The 16124-nt window shown below is 40.3% G+C and overlaps 2 protein-coding genes across 3 annotated transcripts; one reads left to right on the top strand and one right to left on the bottom strand.

The window, feature by feature from the left end:
- Positions 1-374: 374 nt before the first annotated feature.
- LOC102707658 (T-complex protein 1 subunit beta) lies at positions 375-5162 on the bottom strand. Of its 2 annotated transcripts, none has more exons than XM_006650246.3 (11): positions 5039-5162; positions 4440-4511; positions 4274-4339; positions 4084-4195; positions 3749-3877; positions 2930-3001; positions 2529-2644; positions 2310-2386; positions 1634-2119; positions 1222-1537; positions 375-909 (listed from the first exon to the last, which is right to left on the bottom strand). In XM_006650246.3, the coding sequence occupies exons 2-11, from the start codon at positions 4494-4496 to the stop codon at positions 763-765; spliced, it is 1578 nt and encodes a 525-aa protein (XP_006650309.1). In that variant the 5' UTR covers positions 4497-4511; positions 5039-5162; the 3' UTR covers positions 375-762. The 2 variants fall into 2 exon arrangements, with proteins under 2 accessions (XP_006650309.1, XP_015691206.1); XM_015835720.2 differs by having other exon boundaries at positions 4440-4508.
- Positions 5163-14943: 9781 nt separating this feature from the next.
- On the top strand, positions 14944-15754 carry LOC121054010 (dof zinc finger protein 3-like). The gene has a single exon (XM_040522867.1). The coding sequence runs from the start codon at positions 14944-14946 to the stop codon at positions 15730-15732; it is 789 nt and encodes a 262-aa protein (XP_040378801.1). The 3' UTR covers positions 15733-15754.
- Positions 15755-16124: the final 370 nt, after the last annotated feature.

The following is a 16124-nucleotide window of genomic DNA, read 5'->3' as shown; positions in this document are numbered from 1 at the left end:
AAGATTTAAATATCACGTATCCTTATACTTTGGAACGGAGAAAGTGGATAAGAGATAATTGCATTGGGACATATGTACGATTTTTTTTTATAATTTTGTTTACATGGCTTCCACCAAAATTGTCGCCTACACCGTATACATGTACTTTGTCAGGATGTTCATGCTGATGGGCAAATTCAGAAAGGCTATCCATTCTTCAGAATCTTTGAAACGCTATCCATATTTTAGAATCTTTGAGGGACTTTCAATTTCCGCCGAATCTAGCTGAAAGTACAGGACTAGATCGAGTAACACTCAAATCGGACGAAGACTACTAACGTTGGTCTAGACTTTCTAGGCCAGCAGAAGTACAGAATCTTCTGCTGCCCCTGCAGATGATAAACAGGTTTCAGCTGCCAATTTCACGGGCCAGCAAGAGTGATCATGACCACTCGATTATTGCGCAATTATCGATACCTTAACCTACAAAACTCGGTGGAATTCAATATAATTCGTCAAAAAATCCCTTGAAACAGGGTGGATAGAAATGGCATGTTCCCCAATCACCCTAGCAAATACAGCAGCCACGGCACCATATACTACACACGTCACAACAGAAGCCTGGTATGGCATTAGCTGGTTCGATAAAAATTGAAGCCATCTCCACTCCAGTTTCTTATGGGTCAACAACACTCAAAGATGGAATCACTTGACTAGTCGTGAAACCTGGCAAAACTTGGTATGCAAAACGTGATCGATCCTACATAAAGTGTTTGGGTGTGATCACATCCTGTCCTCTCTCCTGCGCGGGGCACAGGTTATGATCTCATCCACCCTGAGAATCATCTCGGCCGCCTCGGTGGCCGAGAGGAGGATGGCTTGCTTCACCTTGAACGCCTCGGATATGCCCCGCTTTTGCATGTCTCCGACCTGCAGATAATAATGTTAGTTTCAAACCCAGTCTAAGGTTTAACATAAACTACAACTTCCAAGGGAGTGATTGTTTGCTTTTTTAAAAGGGAAAAAGCCAAACGGTATACTTGTAAATAAAAAATAATTTATTAAAAAACCAAAATTTTTATATACGCATTATTACCAATCTAAAAGCTAAGGCTAAAAATAAACAACTACGACAAGAAAGCCTTAAAATCTACTCTAAATTTAAGATAAAAATTCAAATTTGACTTATAAGCGCAAGCAAAAGCAAAAAGAAGAAAGAAGGGCTATAATTCTTCAACTTACGCTGCCTGTGATGACATCAATTCCGGCAGTGCAGTTCTCCTTGTGGTGCTCAGCTCGGAGCTGAGAGATGAGCTCAGCGCTATCCAGACCAGCATTGTCAGCTATGATTGTTGGGATGGCTTGCAAGGCACGCGAGAAAGCATCGATAGCATGAGATTTCTTCCCAGGGGTCTTCCTTGCAAGATCATCCACGGCTTTGGCCATCACCATCTCTGGCCAACCACCCCCGAATAAGACACGGGTATCATTCACTGTCTGGGAAAGCACACACAAGGCATCATGCAAGGACCTCTCGGCCTCATCAAGCACATGCTCACTGTAGAAAACAAAAACAAATAAATACAGTACACATGAGAATAATATGAAATTTACAAAATCATCCTGCACAAGGATGTAAACGATAGAGGCATACCTTGCTCCTCTTAGAACAATGGTGCAAGCCTGGCCCATCTCGACACCAGAGAAGTGAATAAGTTTGTCCTCCCCTATCATAATCTCTTCAATGACCTTGCAATGCCCAAGCTTAACAGACTCTGGGTTGTCAAAAGTTGATGCAATATCACCGCCAGTGACAAGAGCTAGCCGTTCAATGCCCTCAAAGTCAGCGTGCTCAATTGCAAGTATGCCAGCATCAGCAAAAAGTTCCTCAGGGAAGTTATAGATCAACTGCCTGTTAACAAAGCAGTTAATTCCATGACCAATGATTTTCTGAACTTTCTCTCTCATCTTCTGCTTTTCGGCAGCTTCAATTTCTGCAACCTTAGCCATCGAGTCTACTCGGACACGCGCGCCATATATCTTGACTTTGTCTGTGTCCATAGCTGTGTTTGCAACCAAAATTTTAGCATTCTCAATTCGCTTTGGTTGCCCAAGGCCAATTTTCTTGTCAAGAATGAAACTGCAAAACAGAAACCAGAATGTTAAATGGATAACATAATCATAATCATGGTTGTCAGTCAGGTAATTCACTCAGTGTTAATTAACTACTCAGGAGAAACTACCACACTATTAACTTATTAGAAACTAATCTCCAGACGACACAAAAGAGTTGAAATATTTCCAATACTATAGCTTTTGAAAGAGCATACCCTTCATCCAAAAAGGAGTCCTTGAGGGATCCTCCAGGTTTCTTCAGAATTTGAATTGCTTCCAAGTTTGTGCTACCCTGCCACAGTGGTGCATATCAATGATTACAAAAACATCATGTGACAACACAGATATGAACTAGACATCAGAAAGCATCACATATATAAAAGTTAAAATAACAAGATATTTCCACATCAACTTCCAATCAAACCTGTGAATACCTTAAGCCTTAGGACAGCATCAACAGCAAGTTCAGCAAAGTACTCCTTGTCCTGAGAGAGGATTTTTGAACTAAGTGTAGTCATGGCAATGTTCATGAGATCTGATTTGAACTTATCTGCAGCACCGAATGAAGCTTATCCAGTCAGATCAACATGCATAGGCGAGCATATTCTTTAGATAAACATAATGCTATTATGGAGTTCAAGTGAACTTATACATCAGATTGAAAACTACCGTCAGGGCTCAGCCAAGATATATTAACAAGTTTCAATGATGCCAGACCCTATGAGCTAATACTCCAGGAAGGTTTGTGAAATTTAGAGTGAAATGTATCTCATTAGGATAAGGATTAATTCAATTCAAAAGAAGTTATGTAACCATGTGTGAGAAAGATATTCACCTATATTTTCTTTGTTATCCATGGTCCTCTCCAGCAAAGCGTTTCTAGCACACTCAACAGCCATTCTGTAACCTATATTTGCAGAGAGAAAAAATGGAGCATTAGATATGTTAGCGTAATCTCATGATTTCACATAAACAGTTACGTTTTGTTGGTTCAGTGAAAATTCGGAAATTACCCTATGACTACGAACAAGCTTCATTCAACCTACTCTCTATTTCATATTATAAGCCACATTGGTTTTTTTCTAACTCAAACCTCTTTAAGTTTGACTACGTATATAGAAAAATACAGCAACATTTACAACATAAAATAAATATATTCAATTATTGATTTAATGAAACTAATTTGATGTTGTGGATGTTAGTATATTTTTTTATAAATTTGGTCAAACTTGAAGACATTTGACTTAAGACGAACCCAAAGTGACTTATAATATGAGAGGGAGAGCGTGGTATTTAAGAATGACAAACTGCTAGATTTCAAAAGTGTGCTACATGATTTGTTCATATCATTAGTTTTATTCAACTGCAATATTGGTTTTTAGACATGCAGATACAACTACATGCACTAGTACCACTGTCAAACATGTCTCGAAAGTCAGAACTGATGCTAACTTCCAGTTTTCAAACCAACCAAAACCAAGCAATCTTCTATTTGTTGTACTGAACTTGCAAAAACCTCAAAGCACCATAATTCTGTATTGTAATTATAGATTATTATAGCACATGTTAGGATGGCATATTGGAGAGATCATGCAAAATGTGATGTAAGCCTGAAAGCATATTACACCTTAAAGTGTTAAACAGTGAGAATTACCTGCAATTATAGTCATCGGATGAATTTTCATGTTAACCAACTTTTCAGCCTCCCTCAAAAGTTCTCCAGCCAAAACAACCACAGAGGTTGTTCCATCACCAACTTCGTCATCTTGAACTTTTGAGATATCTAACACTGGCGTTAAGGACTAAACTTTCTTTGAATTCAAAGATCATTGGTACACCATACATACCAAATATTCAAACAATGTACTAGCATGGGAAACTCAAAGTACACATATTTCTGTATATAGGAAACTCGCCACTTGATCTATGACTTACAAGCATGTGATAGTATCAAAAATCATCAAGAAACAGATCCAAATGAAAGGATACCAACAAGGACCTTCGCAGCAGGGCTGTCTATATGAAGGGATTTCAAAATCGTAGCCCCGTCATTCGTAACAGTCACGCTCCTCCCTCTGCCAGTTGATTGCAAGATCTTGTCCTGAACATAAATAAGATTAGATGTAAAAATTTATACCATACCAGATTCATGAGTGTGAAGCACTAAGAAGCATCATACCATTCCTTTAGGTCCCAATGTGGTCTTGACCAAGTCTGCAATAGCCATGGCACCAACAAAAGCGGCCTGCCAGTGAAAAGACACCATGCCATTGTGTAAATTACAGTGACAGGATACAGCTAACACACAAACAATACAAAAAAGTGTAAGAGAGGGCCTTTCCCACCATCCTGGCACGCTCGCCCTTCTCCTCGACGGCATCATCCTTGAGTACCCTCTCCATTTATATTATAACCTACTAAATAGAGACAGAGAAAATGAGATAATACATCAAGATTGTGACACTCCGAGTCGCTGAGAAATCCAGAAAAGAAAAATACAAGCGAGTGTAGAACTGTAGATTGGGTTGCACACGGACAAGACACGAGTCTGGAAAAGTAATACGCTCATCAAGAATTCCCAAACTACTAACAGTACTAACGTTAAGGCAAAGAGGAAAGCTTCCCGATATAGAAGAAGAGAAGATCGGGTTAAGGTAAAAAAATGCCGCATAGGGACGGTGATCATCGGGAAAGATGCGGCGGAGGCAGCAGGGACACCGGGGCCGCCGCCGCTCGGAGGGACGGAGGTCAGCGCGGGTGGCGGGCGAACTCGCGAGGAGAACGGGAGTCGAGGAGGACGAGGGGACGGAGAGGGGAGACCGGCTAGGGTTTAGGGAGCAAGGGAGCCAGAGGCCGATTACGCTGTGGTGCTGGCCGGACCGGACCGGGGCGGCGGGCGTAGGCGTGGAGGAGGAGACGAGACGAGAGGGGAGCCGGATCTCACCTCGCCGCCGGCGAGTTGGTGTCCGGTGTTCCTTGCGGGCGGAGGCGGCGGCGACGGCGACGGCGGCGCAGTGAGCGAGGCTGCGATGGATCTAGGGCTCGCGGGAAAGAATCAGTCCGCACTCTCTCGAAGCTCTCTTCTTGGGGGCCCATTTTGCGCTTTGAAAGTTGTCTTTGGGCCTATCAAAGGCCTTTCAAACATACGAATTTGGCGAATGCGTTTGCATTTAGTATCTTTTTTTTCTTTCATGTAAGAGTTCAATTGCGTCGGAATTATAAGACAGAGGTTTTTATTGAAAGTATATGTGCATATTATTTTTCTAGGAACTTTTTTAACAGCTGCTAGTTGGTATGCACGGTATGTGCACGAAAAGATTGTGCGCATACCATACGCTCCCTTGCATCGGATCGTAAATATTAGTAGGAATGGTAAATTTATCATTGGTTTGAATTATTATTGTAAAACTACCACTAGAAAATTGTAAAATTGTCACCAAAATTATTATTCAAGTATTATCCTTGCAACGAAAGAAAAAGGCGGTGACAAATTTACAAAAGCCCCTAAATATTAACGCCAAAACTGATGTCCTCTGTTTTCAACGAGAGAGAATTTCTATACAAGCACTTATGTGTTCCTGAATGTTACTGTCACTCTAAAATATGAGAATTTGTATATAGGCATGCTTGTATTTTATAACGGAGTTAGTAGCTTATATATAAGTATAAATGTCCTCAATAATTATATTCCAGTAAAAGAAATTATAAAATCATGATATATGGCTAATAGTATGTTTATGATTTCTTTCAGCAGTGCGTGGGGCGTGAAACAAAATATATATGAGTCGTGTGTTTACGGGAGTAGTGTTGAGCCTGTTCCAGGCCGATCATGCATCGTGTCAGGTCTAGACTTATATTGAAGCCTACGAGTCCAAAAAATCTAAAGTTTAAGAAATAGCATAAAAACTCGGAAAAGCCTGGCCTAAGGTTTGAACAGGCCTAGTACAAGGTATTTCATATATACTAGTGTTGACGTTAAAATGTAAACGGTGACGTGACACATATGAAGGTCTAGGAGCTAATCTCACGTAGCTCCAGTGCAAGACTTAAATTCTTAGAAGGTGCGAGCGTGCTAGTCAGTTTAATCCTGCAACTGACAAGATAAACAGTAAAGCAAGTTGATCGGCTATCGAGCCGATAGGTAACTAAATATTCAGCCGATTGAATGTTGGTGTAACAACGTTTAGCCAATAGGATGACCGATCGGCTATAAAAAGCTTGGATCGGTCAGAAACTTGATAGAAATATATTTGAATTAAATATTAGACCAATATAATCCACCAAGTTACTTATTAATCTTAGTCGATCAGATGATCCCCAATAACCAGATCGAATCAAACATACATAGATCGGACTTAACCAAGACAGTATGCAATCGAGCATCATATAGTTATAGAAAACATGAAGATCGATAATGCTAATAAATCGATAATGCTAATAAATGAACCGATGAATTACTTGAAATAATTAAATAAACAATGAATGCTATGTTGCGATCGGCTAAAACCAATTTACGTGTAATACTCATAAGCCGATGGAACATAAATAACTGTCGATCTAACTAAATCAAGCCGATTGGTATAAAAATAACATGGTAAGGTAATCGGCTACTCTATTGATGTAAATTTGATAAGCATGTAGATCGGCAAAAATCATCGGTTATAAACGACTGAAAAACGACGGAGATCTATAAAATATCTAACCCAGATTGCAAGAATAATCGTAGAAGATCGGACCACCGAGACAGTTCAAGATTACCCTAGCAATATCAGGATAGATACTAAACAGATCTAGATAACTTATCGGCTAGTGCTCTGATAAAACAATGAGCAAAATACATTGATCTGACATAAACCATCTGACAAATGCAATCTACCACATCAGACCGAACCGACACAGTGTTAGATTGAATATGTCAAATAGTAAATATCAAACCAACATAGACCACCCAAAGTGGTCGACTAGATCAACTCAAGATACCGAAGTAAATCAAGCTAAAACTGATACGATAACTAGTAATCGCACAACCAGATTAGAAGATCGGATTGAACTAAGACAGTTCTAATCTAGCCGATACGATTACCTTGGCCCGGTGGAACGTAGGACTTACTCCTCCACCGAAGATCGAAGCGATATAGCCCCGCGTCAGGTACCAAGTTCCACCGGAGTTGAAACCTCGATTAGGAGGGTGGCGATGCGTCGAAGGTAATTGATTTAATTGATAGGTAGATGATTTACAATAATCCTGGGTATACATATTTATATCCTCAGGTGGGTGCTAGTCTGTGTTAGACACAACATACGATCTACGTAGACTCTATCTCTAAGACACAAGTCCCTATCAGAGTCTAACTCTCTTACAGATAAAGGAAAATCTAAACTAACTCTAATTAACAGATAAAATTAAATTACACGGACTTAGATTATTCCCAAATCTATCTGTAACATTCTAGGCTCAATCGGACTCTATTTCTTATCCGATCTAGACTCCATCGGTTGAATCCGAGTCGTATTCCGTCTGGTCTTCTATCTAATTGCAATATTTCCTGTCCGATTCGGTCTTTAATCACAATTTAATCTCCAACGGCAATTATCCAATTCTGGCGTTAACAACTAGTCACCCAAATTCAATATGCACTCTATGTAAGCTTTACATCTGGCTAAACACCTGAGCGTCTGCTTGGGACTTTAATTTTTTATTTCTCGTGTAAATAAAACACCTGTAAATTTGGATAACCCAAAAATACCAGTGGGATATTTTACCCCTCTTGCTGAGCAGCTTGGGAGATCACTGTACAACCAGTGGCCACGGTTCTACCATATGCTCGGTAACATATCATGTGCACATAAGCCTTCCGTGCACACCAACTAACAAATTTTGTTAATAATTCTAGAAAAAAATTTATGCATACTTCTAATAGTATCTTACCATGTATAATAAAGACTCATCTTCAAATTTATAATATTTAGCATAGTGAACAAAAATCTGATAATTTTAAGAGTACAAATAATCTAGAGAATTTTATCCTTTTTGTTGCTCTCTATGTATGTTTGAATATAGATACTTTTGGGGTTGAAAACGCTACAGAAAATCCTGACTGTACCGACTGATGTTTTTGCTTTCTCCTGACCGCTTTAGCTGCTAACGAAAATTCTAGGAAATTGAAATGGAAACAGTAGCATAAATGGTAGCATAAATGGTAATGCATTTTTTTGACCATTTTGTCGGAATTTCGTATTGGTCCAGAAATTTCCACAAGTTTCTAGAAAATTTTCAAAAGCCCACAAAACCTCTAGCCTTCCCAAGTCGCATAGGCATAGCCACACAACCCATCAGCCCATCTAGTTCACTAACCCTAAGCAACCCTTTAATCTCTTGTCCTCTATACTTAGTATGATATTAATTGATATGATGTGAATATGAAATGATAGAGTTATGCACTTGTCCTTTACGTTGAATATGTAATGCCACATATTATTGTTTCCGACGTGCATTTCCATCGATATATTTCTGTTCCATTGGTTATGTTTCTGAAATTCCAACAATTTCGATATCACTTCCGTTTTCGTCTCTACCGTTCCATTTCTGTTTCTAAGAAAAATATGGAATACAAATGAGAGAGATAGTTTTCTAACCGTTTTCGTACTTTTATACATGGTGTGCTCCTATTGAAAGTATATGTACAATTTTTCTAGAATTTTGGCAATATTTGTTAGTTGGTATGTCCTGTATGAAGTGTGTACGAACAAACAAGTGTTTATAGGATGCATTTACCATTTGCTCATGTCAGGTGCAATACTGATTGAAAATTGAGTATGAATATTTCGTAACAATTACAAATTTCAAATCAAAACATCGTTATAGAATTGTGAAATTTAATAGATCTGTAACAAAATTCAAACCATCATGTATACAATTCAAAGTTACACTGTTTATAGTTTGCATCTTAGTTTCAGAGTAAACAAGTATATATCTAAGGTGGTGTTTGGGAAACATAGATTTATTTTTAGTCCCTATCACATCAGATGTTTGGACACTAATTTAAAGTATTAAACATAGACTAATTACAAAACACATTCCATAACCTTGAACTAATTCGTGAGACGAATCTATTGAGCCTAATTAATCCATGATTAGCCTATGTGATGCTACAGTAAACATTTGTTATTTATAGATTAGTTAGGCTTAAAAAATTCACCTTATGGATTAGCTCTCATTTGAAATTAGTTTTTTTATTAATTTATATTTAATATTTTAAATTAGTGTCTAAACATTCAATATGACATGGACTAAAAAAATTTAGCCTCATCTAAACACCCCTAACTCGATTGTAGTGGGGGCTCGGTCAGAGATAGGTAGAGCTGTCACTTGGTGTCCATTAGCCGTTCTCATATCCATACAGGAGTATATACTATTACCTCTGTTTCATATTAAGTCTATTTTTAGTTTTTATACATAATGTTTTGACTCTTCATCTTATTTAAAAGTTTTTGATTAATATTTTTATTGTTACTGTATGGTAAAACATAACATAAATAGTACTTTATGCGTGACTAATTTTTTTAGGTTTTTATACAATTTTTTTAAATGAGGCGAATGATCAAACGTTGTACCACAGGAATCGAAAAATAAAGTTATTATGAGCCGTGTAGTATTTAGATATGGTATAGATAAAGAATAATTATTCATTTTAATTTTGGGTATGAGAAAGATATTATCCATTTTATCCGTATCCATTTGGTATATATAAACTTCAATTAAAATTTGTAAACTTGTGTTTATTATACTAAATTGAAGGGATGATTTATTATATAAAAAGCAATTTTGTATAAAATTTTTGGTTCATTTCTACCTGTCTGGCCTACATATGTCTCTTTTCTTTCTTACTTGCGACGTTTTTTTAAGGCAAGCCTTCTATTTTCTAGCCGTATGATACACGCAGAGATTCTTCTCTTTCCTACTAGCAACAAATTTTTTGGAGGGAAACTTTTAAATTATCTTTTTTACTCCGGCTATTTTTTTTATTTAATGTCGTTGACTTTTGGATTTGCATTTGACCGTTCGTCTTATGCAAATATACAAAATTATAAGTCAATATTAAAAATTCTTTTAATAATAAATCAAATTATAACAAAATAATTTATTAGTATGTAGTCAAATACAACGAGCCAAATAAAAAAAATAGAGTGAGTACTTGCAACAATCTATAGTGCACCAACGGTTCGTACATATTGGACAAATTCAAGAACCCATATGAGTTGCCTAAAATTTAAGACTAAAATTCAATGGATGACGGCAACAAAAGCAAATGAAAAAAGAAATAAATTGATCAACCTGCCATGAAAACAATGTTTCCTATAAAGTGAGTATTTAGTGTATATCAAATTCAAATTACCGTACACAAGTATTTGCAAGCAATTTTTCAAATTCAAATTAATATTCGAAACAGCATTTTTCAAGCAAGCAAGTACGTACTATGCATGCATGCATGTATGTGTGTGTATGTATGTATGGCCTAGACGGGTTTTAAAGGTGTATGCTAAAAAATGCATAATCAAATAAATTTGATACCACAACACACACACACACAATATATATATATATATATATATATATATGGAAACCTATATCCTATTATCAGGTGTAGCTACTCCCTTCACGTCTAAGGTGCAGAAATACTTTCATACATATTTCTGTTCTCCTCTAACAGAAAATACAAACTCTATACATATAGTTGTATCATTCATATGAGATTTAGCGGTGTCTATACTTTCTGTTGGGTGGGAGCAGAAACAGTTATGAAAGTATTTCTACACCTTAGACATGAAGGGAATAGTTACACCTGGTAGTAGGATCTAATTTTTCTATATATAATATATATATATATACATATATATATAATATATAGCAAAACTAATATGTGCACCCCTCCTAGAATAAGCTATTCTATGACTCCCTTCCTCATAAGGCCAAAACCCTGTTCTACCCCTTCTAAAGGCCCAAAACCCCTCTTCTAGCCTGGTCAAAGTTGTCTACCGCCGGTCAAACCCATCATTTGACCTTCCTCCATACCCCACCTTTGCCAACTCCCATCTATCTGAAAAGTACAGTATCACGAAGACAAAAATATAGTAACATGCCTTATAAAATGTAGTAACAACTATAGTCATGATGGATCTAGTTTTTAAAAGTGTAGTATCACGAAGGCAAAAATATAATAACATGCCTTATAAAATACAGTAACAACTATAGTCATGATAGATCTAGTTTTTTAAATCATATTTTTTTAACCAATGTGGTGAAAACGGTTTTAAAAAATAATATAAAACACATGAGATATTGCTCTCTAAAAATTGGAAATACAATATTTTTAGCTCTCTCACATGCATTAGTCGTACTATAGCAACAATATACAGTCATGATGTTACTGTACTTCTATTGTGATATTGTTCTATTCATATCACGACGTTGCTGCAACTGTGCAACACGTACATGTTACTACACGTATACCGCGATCTTACTGCACTTTTATCACGACGTTACTGCAATTGTGCAGTAACAATATATATATATTTTATAGCAACATATTATTACTGCATAGAAGACGCATCATTACTGCACTTATAGATATTTTTAAGATTTCGAACTTTAAATAACTTTATCTCTCACCTCATATATTATTTTTTAAGAACTTTTGCACCATATTATTTGAAAAAAAGTGTTCTTAAAAAGTAGAGCTCTATATGTTTCGACGTTGTTACTGTAAATTAATCGTCATGTTACTGTATTTTTATTGTCATATTACTGCACAATTCATGTGAGACAAAAGATGAGCTTAGATAGACGTTAGAGGAAGCCCATAAAAGGGTTGATCCACGAGATTAACCCTTTGACCAGGCTTTAAATGAGGTGGAGATGGTTTTTGGGCCTTAGAAGGGTGGGGTGTAGAATAACTTAGTGGGTGTACGCATTAGTCTTTCTCTATATATATATCCATAATACGTATGATTAAATGTTCAAAAACTAAAGGTTTGAGATATAAAACTGATTTTGCTGTTCTATGTCGCATCAAGACTTGAGATGTCAAATGTTCATTTTTTTTTCTACCAAACTATTTTGTACACTTTTTTGCTTTGTAAGAAACACTGTATACAAATTATTTCGTACATTCCTTATATGATTGAAGAGTAATTGTGGGCATTAATTTGTTTCTTTTGTTGCTTTTATATATTATTAATTACGAACTGAAATATATATTTATCAATAGACAGAGTAAATAGTAAATCAAGGGCCATGATTTATTGTTACCGGCCATAAAGGTAATATGAAACATTGTAAAAGAGTTGATTTATTGTTAGCCTTCAGAATTAAAAAAATCGGAATGGTTTAGCTTAAACTGTGTAATAATAAAGGATTATCAAGTATTAAGATTTACAAAAAATTTTGTTAGTATAATGTAAAGTGATGTTAGATATGTGTAAGTAAACGAAGGTTAATTAGAGCCCCCCGCATACGCGCGTACGGTGTGCTGGACGGGACCTACGGGTGCGATACGATAGGCGCAGCTAGGTTTGCTCCAAGCGCAAGGCCCCAATGCAGAGCACGCCGCGCCGCCCCGACCGGTTGCGGCGTGCCGGCCGGCTGGGCGCTGGAAGACCTTCTTGTCCGCGTCACAGCTCAGGCGCGGCCGGACCACGCTTCTCCGCGTCGCCAGAACGAACCATCTCCACATACACACAGTGTCCACCACCTGTACGTACGCGGTGGCCGGCGTCCTTGGAGTCCGCGCCGGCTGGCCGCGGCCGTCGTCGTCGTCGTAGCTTAAGGTCAGGCGGCACGCTGGGCTCCCGTTGGCTCGATCCCTTGTCACGGCGTGGCGTGGCGTGGGCCGCGGGCGGGATCGGTCGGTCCCCCCCCCCCCCCCCTCGTCAAAGGCTGCCGCGGCGCTGGTCCATGCCGGCTTGCCTGCCAGCAAGCAAGCGAGCGAACGAGACGACCCCCACAGGTGTAGTAGTAGTAGCTGCTGCTGACGAGGATTGGGTAGCGCTGTGGGAGACGGCAGCCATGGCGCAGCAGCGAGTGACAGGAACACATCATCTGAGGCCGGCGTCAGTGTGTAGGCGCCTATTTGCCCCCTCCTCGGTCCGCCCACCCTTGTCCTCTGCCCGCTCGCTTCCCTAGGTTTTCGTCACATGCAACCATTCTGTTTTTGCGACTCTCCTCCCCCGATCCTCACACGACAAACATGCTTTCACCTTGTCTTATCTGATCAATTTAACTCTGTACTACTACTGCTACTACTTGTACAGTAACTAAAACCGCAACAGGCATCACGCAGACACCGTAGTTCCACAGTAAAAGAACATTACTGCCATATATGAGGGTGCGTATACATCCAAATGCCATGGTCATTGCGAGAATTGTCATCTTGCATGTATATACACAGGGACAGTATACTACCAGAACTTTTGTCGTTTTGATCCTTTTGTAAAGATTTTTCTCTCAAATAGATCTTGCTAAAAAACTATAGTGAAAAATGAATCACAATCACAGCTCCAAGGTCCCTAGCCCTCCGATTCAAAGTCTTTCCGCCCAGGCCAAATCCAGTTTTAGCTTAGGGGGCTCATCTTCTTCCCCCTTCCCTCTCCCATTCTCTCGACAGATTATCAGCTAGCTCTGATACTATGTTTGGGATAAATTATACAAAAACTCGAATTAATATAAATAGCCCATAAAACCAATCAAATTATGCAACTATGATACTATGTTTGGAGATAAATTTGGAACTTAATGTCATCTTCGGTTAATGAACTATCAAAGAAATAAAGAAAGAGGAAAGATGTTGCCAATTTTTTTAATTCCTAAAATTTTTTTGCAACCTCAAACTAACAAATTTCGTTCATAATTGAAACTTAAAAAAAATTAACCGAAACAAAATTGTCCAGCCCTAGCTTTTTCAAACTAATTTTGGTCTTAACTTTTTGATAACCAAAATTTCCCAAAAACCGACCTAACCAAACAAAAATAAGCAAACTGACCGAATGCCCACACAGGATGCCAGTGGCCTGGAACTGAGTTCGAGTCAAGTTTTCAGTTATAGTTTTTGGTACGCTCTATTTGAAGAAAAGGCTCTGTAAAAGGTTCATTTTTTTTAGAGAACACGGTACAACACAGACGCTCATAACACATATACTCTCTCCTAAGAACATACGCACGCAAAACCTCCTATGAGCACCTCCGAAGACTAGCCGGCAAATCTAGAGAAACCCCGAAGTCGCTACGGACGCCTCATTGTCGACGGGCATGTCATCTCCCACTGAAAGCAAAAAGCCGTTAAAATCTTGAAAAATTCGCTCTAACGAGAAGTTAAACCCAGAAGCTTAGATACTACTAGGACCTTATAAGAACCGCTAAGCTGTACGCCCGTTCGTAAGTAAAAGGTTCTAATTATCAAAATGTCATGGAATACAACTCCTACTTGTACACCTCAGCATTCAGAGAAGGTAGTACAGTAACCTACCATGATTCCTTGCTCTGCAAAGAAAGCTACTGCACAATACTACTACTAGAGTGGGAGGCAGGTGCAGTGCAGTCAGCCAGGCCCATTCTCTCTTGTCTGACGACCCTGCACCCTTCTCGCCAGCCTTGTGTTGTGTCACCCTCCGTACCATCACCTACATCACCTCTGCTCATCGTGCCAGGGGCAAGGCGAGCAAGCATCGATCTCTCCAGTCGGCCATGGCGGCCACGCCTGTATATATATACACCCATGCAATGCTCATCCAGATCCATTCATATATCCTCATCCAGGTGCGTGCTAGCTGATCATCCCCTGAGCTGTGTAAATCATGCCGGGACAGGTCATGGAAGCCGCGCTGTTGCAGCAGCAGCTGCCGGCCATGGCGGCGGGAGCGCTCCAGCTGCCTCCCGGCTGCTTCAAGCACGACGTTGCTGCTGCCGCGACGGCGATGACGGACATGCAGGCCTTCCTGCAGCCGCTTCCGGCTCCGGCAGCCGGCGGCGGAGGAGGAGGGAGGGAGCAGTGCCCGCGGTGCGCGTCGCACGACACCAAGTTCTGCTACTACAACAACTACAACACGTCGCAGCCGCGGCACTTCTGCCGCGCCTGCCGCCGCTACTGGACGCTCGGGGGCTCGCTCCGCAACGTCCCCATCGGCGGCTCCACCCGCAAGCGCCCGCGCCCGGCGGTGCGCCGCGCGCCGCCGCTCGTCCACTTCGCCGCCGCCGCCGCCCCGGCGCCTCACTCGCCGCAGGCGGCCGCGGGACTGCTCGGCTCGCTGTTCGCGCTCGGCGCGGCGCCGCTGCTGGAGGGACGCGCCGGCTTCGACCTCGGCCTCGGCCTGCCAGGCCCGGGGGCTCACGTCAGCGGCGCCGGCGGCGAAGTGGCTGCCTGCCTCGGCGCCCTGTCCAGCAGGGGCGGCGTAGGAGCAACAACGACGACGACGTCCTCGCCTCTGCTCTGGCCAACCGGGCTGTTTGACGGCAGCAGTAACGTGGAGGCATGGAAGCCGGTGGCGGCAGGCGGCGGCGGTGCCATGTGGCCGGAGTTCTCCGCGGCGGCGCAGCAGGGCGGCCTGATGCATGGAGGGGCCCAGCAGCAACCCCAGCTTCTATAGGAGTAGGAGTACGTACGCATGCATGCATGCAAAGCCAGATGGAATTGCGTTGCGCCATATAAGTATATACTACTAGTACTAGTATTTGGTCGACTAGGTAGGTATCTTGTGATGTAGTACTACTATCCGTAGGAGGTCTACATCGAGGTCGAGTAGCGCTGCAGGTTACGTGTTCGTCGATGTGTTTTGCTGTATTCTGTTGATCTACTACAAATTAAAGTTTTTTTTTTAAGCTGCCTTGTTAATGTGTGTCATCATCTGCTCTATTACTTCACTTTTATTTGTTCTCTTTCATCTTTTTCATGTACTACACATGAACCATGTTATAACTATTGGTTAGGGCGGCATTAGAAATGTAGGACAATATTGCTAGGAGTGGACTCATATGTCAT

The sequence above is a fragment of the Oryza brachyantha genome, chromosome 3 (assembly GCF_000231095.2).
Source record: "Oryza brachyantha chromosome 3, ObraRS2, whole genome shotgun sequence".
NCBI classification, from domain to species: Eukaryota; Viridiplantae; Streptophyta; class Magnoliopsida; order Poales; family Poaceae; genus Oryza; species Oryza brachyantha.
The sequence above is the reverse complement of the archived record's forward strand: the minus strand, read 5'-3'. Positions and strand labels throughout refer to the sequence as shown.